The following is a 6,000-nucleotide window of genomic DNA, read 5'->3' on the forward strand; positions in this document are numbered from 1 at the left end:
TTGTATTTCACTTTTATACATCTTTAGGAGACTGATTCTGATTTAAACAATCTCATCTTTAAAGCAACAGTCAAACATTTTGGGAAATCAAGTCTCATTCAAGTCCTTGCTGAGATGCAGAGTTGGACTCGGGAGGCGGTTAGCTTAGCTTAGCATAAAGACTGGAAGCAGGGGGAAACAGCTAGCCTGGCTCCGTCCAAAGTTAGAAAATGGCAAAAAACTTAGTTGCATTTCAGTGCAGTTTTTCTGACCTTCACTTTGTTTATTGGCTAAGATGCTTTTGGAAGCACAGTGTCGTAGACTGACATTGGTTCAGTTGTGCAGTCTTATCCTCAGAGTGTTCTTGATCACATGCTGCTCTGCTATAAATGCTGCCACAGCCCAGGGCACTGCATACTCCAGAGTCACCAGTCCTCCCAGGTTATACCTGTAACCTGAGTAGTCCCAGGGACAGGCCCCCAGGAGCCTCAGCCCCACCCCCCAGCTGAACTCCCATAGGTAGATGAACGCCGTGTAGGCCACCAGACGCACTGGCAGTGGGCGATGCTGAGCCAGCAGTCGGGCTCTAAGGTCTTCCATGAGGTAGATGGCGGTAGCGTACATAGGCAGCGCCCAAAGGCTGCTGTGACCGGCCAGCCTCCTGTCCTGGACGCTGCACCAGTCCCACACCGCAGTGAAGGCCACCTCACAGAGGCAGCCATGCAGAGCGTACACATAGAGACGAACTACAGCAGAGAGAGGACGACCTGAGACGCTCCCATGGGGCTCTGCTAAGGCCTCATCTTCAGCACCCATCCCTGTCGCAAAGAAACTGTAGTTACATTTGGAGAGTTTTATCCCAAACTGAAAACATGCGTAGAAGTAACATTTCTGGTTACTACAGGTAATGTAAAACTGTTTCAGTGTTACATGTTTCCTAGTGCATCTTTTACCATGCAAATCAGTTCCAGAAAGTTCCAACATGAAAAAAGAATGGCTGTTTCTCCGCTGATCATAATTCAGATCAAAGATCAAATCTTTTTTGGATATATAACAGCCTGCAATCCTTCACTTTGAATTTTACATTTGACATTATGAGTTCTACTATCCACATTTGTTTTTGTCCATGCGAGTCTAGCATGGTGTACAAAATTGGCAAAAAAGAAAAGAGGAATTAAGGAAATAATTAGTGCAACATTTACAATAATGAGTTTTGAGTTCTGTTTTGTTGAAGAACGTTACACCTATTTGAGAAGATTGGAGTTGTTTCTGACATTTTTCTTAGAGTTGTATCACTGACACTGTTAGTTCTCCAGTCTAAACAATGTACCTGTAGTTTGCCTTTTAACTTTTTATTGAGAAAACACAGTGTTTTTTGTGAAGCCATCACATGTTTCAGTAGTTACCTTTATCTTCATTTTAATTTAATTTATTAACATTTTAGTAAATTCTGACAAGCTGCCCCATTTTCTGCCCCACATTATAATACCTCCAGTGGGTATAAAAGGCCATTTCGCCCCTCCTCCACAGGACACACAGCACAGTGTGAGCGTGGTCTAATATGGATTAACAGGCTAATATCCCAGCTTAGCAAGTTAAATACTTCAACAGGTTCTCACACTGCACAAGAACAAAAGTGCTGTTTACCAACACTAAATCAACTTGGTGACTGTCCATGTTATTCAATAATTTCTCCTCAGAGTAGAAAGAGAGGAGAAACACTGAGAGTCAACACTGGTCTTACAGTGGCAGCACTGAATCCAAATCCATCACTTGACTGACGAGATTAGGATACAATAACAACCACTGCCGTATCATACCACAGAGCGTGGCCTCCTACAGTCATTAAACATAACAAACAGTAAGCATTCTCACCTTGGTCCTGACTTCCCTGTGTTCTCCTTGCATATAATGTACTCGCCTCCATCCCTGGGCAGCATATGGGTGTCCGTACCTTTGTAATCCCTCTGCCTTTCTGTGTGTGTGTGTGTGTGTGTGTGTGTGTTAGGCTAAACATTAAGCGGCTCCACGTTATCAGAGTGAGACAGGGATGTCTCTGTCACAGGCCAAACCAAGGGATGGACCCAGGAAGTACACCTGGACCACCTGAGGAAAATATGTGTGTATGTGTGTGTGTGCATGTCGTACCAATAAAAGTATTGATCTGACAGTTGGAGACTGTGGCAGTGTGAATAGTTTAAGCATACAGTAAGCACACAGATGTATTAATGTATTCTGAAGGGTAAACATGGAGGTTATCGGCTCTTAAAAACCATTTGTTCACCAAGGCCTTTGGCAGCTAATCTGTTGTTTTTGTTTTGTTTTGTCTTGTTGTTTTCTTTTCTTCGTTGTTTTGCCTTGTCTGTAAAGCGTCCTTGGGTTTTTTGATCATTATTGTTATCAGTGAACTACAGTTGATGGGTGTGTCAGGGAAGCTGCCTGCAATATGAACATATTGATAGAGGAACTGACTGTGAAGCTTCTGCTGGACTGAGGTCATACTTCAGACAAAAGAATATTTCTGCTAGATACATATTTGAATATATTATTTCAAGTGTACATTTGCCATATTTTCTTAATATTTCATTTTTACTTTAAGATATTATGACATATATCATATGACACATATACACATATACATGCATTCCTTATTGATTGCTAGCCTCTCTGTAAATATTGTCTGTTCCTTTTGTTTATTTAAGCAGTTTAACATGTTGGCTGCACCCAAGACATTTATGATCACTTATAATGACTGTTATTAGTCATTCATCTGCAATTATAAAAAGTAGTTCACTGTATATACTGTATAGATATGAATGCAGAGTTTCACCGGTATTTTCAAACATGCACAGCATAAAACACGAGTCTCTGAGAGCAGATGTCAGTCCTAACATGGTGCCTCTGCGGGTCCTGTGTGTTTGTTTTGTGTGTACTCTAATAAAACAGTTGAATGAATGGTGGACCTCTAGATCAGAGTCCAGTGATTCTAGCAAACACACCTTTAGGGCTGGGAAGGGGGACTGCAATGTTGTATGGGAGTCAATGACCATAAAGTTATCGAGCTGACAAAGACTGGACTGTTCACACAGTGGTGAGCTGGGCTGACTGTATGCATGTGTGTGTGTGTAAGAGAGAGAGTTAATGTGTTGCATTGTTGTGTACCAAACTTCCACCAAAGAAAGTTTTCACCAACTTTCAGCGACTTATCACCGGTCAGTCTGGTATGGTAAATTGAATGGATCCCATCTGGATAGAAATTGATTGACATGATAAGACGAGATGAGATACTATGAGATGTGAGATGAGAAATGATGAGAGGAGATGTGAGGAGGACGTACAGTCCTTGAGAACAAAACGCTGAACCCCAAGTTGCTCTTGATGGGCAGGCCCAAGTGCCTCGCGTGGCAGCTCCACCATCATCAGTGTGTGAGTGTGTGTGTGTGTGTGAATGGGTGGATGTCATGTGACAGTTGAAAGCATTTTGTCCAGTAAGGTAGAAAAGTGCTTCATAAATGCAGCCCATTCACCATTTACCACGTGATGAGAGGAGATGAGATGGGATTTGGTGGTAAATTTAAGGTGAGATGGATGAGAGTCAAGTGAACACTTCAGAATCAATGGTTTTGTTGAATGGGTTTTTGGTTAGGTGCCTGAAATAAGGGCTGTGGATAACACCTATAAAAATACGCCATCCTTGCAGCATTCACAAGGTCACAAGATGAGATATGATGAAATGACATGCATGCTATAAAATGGGTAATGCCAGCGAAGTTGAGATGAAATGGGATACGATGATGCAATTCGATGATGAAATATATGTATATATGTGTCTCTCTGTGTGTATGTATTCATGTGCATACGAGCGATGTGCTCTGATCAATGATCGCAGGTTTATTTGTGTTTCAGCCAGTGTTTCACATTTACATTAAAGGTGTTTGGAGGTCCTTCTCGAACAGGTTTGCATGGTTTCATGTTAATTTTTCTCATAGCAGACATGGCTGCTGCAGCTGTTTCTAGCCTCTTTCTGCACGGGCTCTGTTGGGCTGCCGAGTTGTAATGAGATCACCCGAGGTGAGTCAAGGTGTGGTGAAATGGGGTGAGATGAAACTTAAGATCAGGTGTAATGGTTCTGTCAGGTGCTGACTTGAATAGCTGTGATAAAATGACTTCAGGTGAGGTGAGGTATGCGCTGAGATGCAGTGTTCTGAGGTGAGATTAAGTGAAATGAGGCCAGAAACAGTGCGGAGGAAATACAGCGTTTGGGGGAGGAAGAGCCAAGAATCAAGCACTGCCAGCTGGTGACGCTAGCAGCGCAGTGCATTCTGGTTGTAGTAAGATATCAACCTTTTGATCAACAGTGAATAGCACAACCCACACACAAACACAAACTGTTTTGTTTAATTCATATCTATGAGCAAATCAGAGTTGTGTTCAGAGATTCAGATGCCAGGCACCATGCGAGGATAATAGCATAATTTCAAAATAATGTTAGTTATTCTTAACAGAAGTCTTCTTAAAGGAGGTTCATCTCCACAGTCAGCTGCAGTCGTACACAGAACACATCAGTATAGTGTATCTATAAATGGATAGATAAATAAATAGACAGATCATCTTGTGCTCTTCTTGTTAGAAGAGAGTCTTCGTTTTCCAAAAATATTGAAACACGACATGTTTTATTTTGAAAGAGCCCGTCACTGTCTGTTTCCTCTTGTCTCGCGATGGCGCTGCATGGCGTCAGTGACTCGTCGCTTCGTGAGCAGGAAGCGGCGCAGTTTACGGCGGAGACACTATGAGGACGTGAAAAACCATTAAAAGACAAAGGAGTTCGCCACAAACTGAAACTCTGAGTGTGACCGTATTAATATTAGCACTTTCCTCTGCTCGGTAACCCGCTGACACGTTTCCACAGCGCCTCGAGTGGCAAGTTAGCCGCCATGCCTCCTCTGTTCAGCCCATAATTGTCTTCTCGTGCTCTGATATCAGATACAAACGGCCGTGTGGAGCTAATACACCGGCGTCAAAAACCAAACAGGTAGAAGCAGCACAGTTTGCTCACTTCCCCGTTAGTCGTTTAAAAACCAAACTGCGGCGCAGGGGTAGTGAGCTCCAGTGGCGCAATCGGTTAGCGCGCGGTACTTATATGACAGTACACTGTAGAGCAATGCCGAGGTTGTGAGTTCGAGCCTCACCTGGAGCAGTCTTTTGGTACAGTGCTGCTGTCTGCGGGCTCAACGCATTTTGATAGAAAATGTGACCAAATGAGATCCTTAATGGACACAGGTAGAGTAACACACCTTTAAATATGACTATGAATATATAAAGGGATATAAAAGAGGGATAGGATCATTATTGCACCGTATATTCACTTAGTGTGGACACAACAGTACACAGAAGAGTTAATAATTCTACCTTATAAATATTCAAAACGATGACAACTATTCTCATTCTCTTTATTGCTATTTAAGAAAGATGTAATTGAAAATAAGATGTTTAATTTTTGTGTGTGTCTATGACGTTATATTGTATGTTGTGTTCACTCGTCTGTGCTGTGTACATGTCAATGAGACTTTTACCTGGTTGAATAAAGCATATATAGAGTATATTACTTATATTTACCCACATGTTTTACCAACAAATACATATTATCTCTCATTTATGTTCATAATTGCAGAAATTGATATTAAATATTAAAGTTAATATTTTTTGGCGTACCTGAATACAAAAACAACATATTGTAGTAAGACGGCATGTGAGACATGTGTCATAGTATTCTCGACAGTAAATACTCTTGAACAGTATTTCAGCTGTCCTGTAAACAGGGGGCAGCATCTCTCCATCTCTGCACAGAGCCAGTTTTTGAAAGTGTGCTGAAAAAACATCACTCAAATACTTGTAGCAGGTTATGTGTTGAAACCATATTTAATCATTTACAAATTGTTTAAAAACTAAAGTCAAATTTGTAATAAATTGTTTAAAATAGATATCAAATTTGTAACGGATATCAAATCCTACGTCGTGCCC

The 6,000-nt window shown here is 41.5% G+C and overlaps 1 protein-coding gene and 1 non-coding gene across 3 annotated transcripts; one reads left to right on the forward strand and one right to left on the reverse strand.

The window, feature by feature from the left end:
- Nucleotides 1–312: 312 nt before the first annotated feature.
- LOC139211249 (transmembrane protein 229B-like) lies at nucleotides 313–1,969 on the reverse strand. 2 transcript variants are annotated; one of them, XM_070841536.1, is made up of 2 exons: nucleotides 1,855–1,969; nucleotides 313–797 (listed from the first exon to the last, which is right to left on the reverse strand). In XM_070841536.1, the coding sequence occupies exons 1-2, from the start codon at nucleotides 1,904–1,906 to the stop codon at nucleotides 313–315; spliced, it is 537 nt and encodes a 178-aa protein (XP_070697637.1). In that variant the 5' UTR covers nucleotides 1,907–1,969. The 2 variants fall into 2 exon arrangements, with proteins under 2 accessions (XP_070697637.1, XP_070697636.1); XM_070841535.1 differs by having other exon boundaries at nucleotides 313–811; nucleotides 1,855–1,932.
- A 3,113-nt stretch (nucleotides 1,970–5,082) lies between these two features.
- trnai-uau (transfer RNA isoleucine (anticodon UAU)) lies at nucleotides 5,083–5,176 on the forward strand. The gene is made up of 2 exons: nucleotides 5,083–5,120; nucleotides 5,141–5,176. It is a non-coding gene; the product is annotated as a tRNA-Ile (tRNA).
- The last annotated feature ends 824 nt before the right edge of the window (nucleotides 5,177–6,000 follow it).

The sequence above is a fragment of the Pempheris klunzingeri genome, chromosome 12 (assembly GCF_042242105.1).
Source record: "Pempheris klunzingeri isolate RE-2024b chromosome 12, fPemKlu1.hap1, whole genome shotgun sequence".
Lineage (NCBI taxonomy): Eukaryota > Metazoa > Chordata > Actinopteri > Acropomatiformes > Pempheridae > Pempheris > Pempheris klunzingeri.

Excerpts from the sequence above, each read along its gene's own strand:
- LOC139211249 (XM_070841535.1), bottom strand. The coding sequence starts at position 1,919 with ATGCTGCCCAGGGATGGAGGCGAGTACATTATATGCAAGGAGAACACA. Across the intron at positions 812-1,854 it reads ACAGGGAAGTCAGGACCAAG|TTTCTTTGCGACAGGGATGG; the intron begins GTGAGAATGCTT and ends ATGTAACTACAG.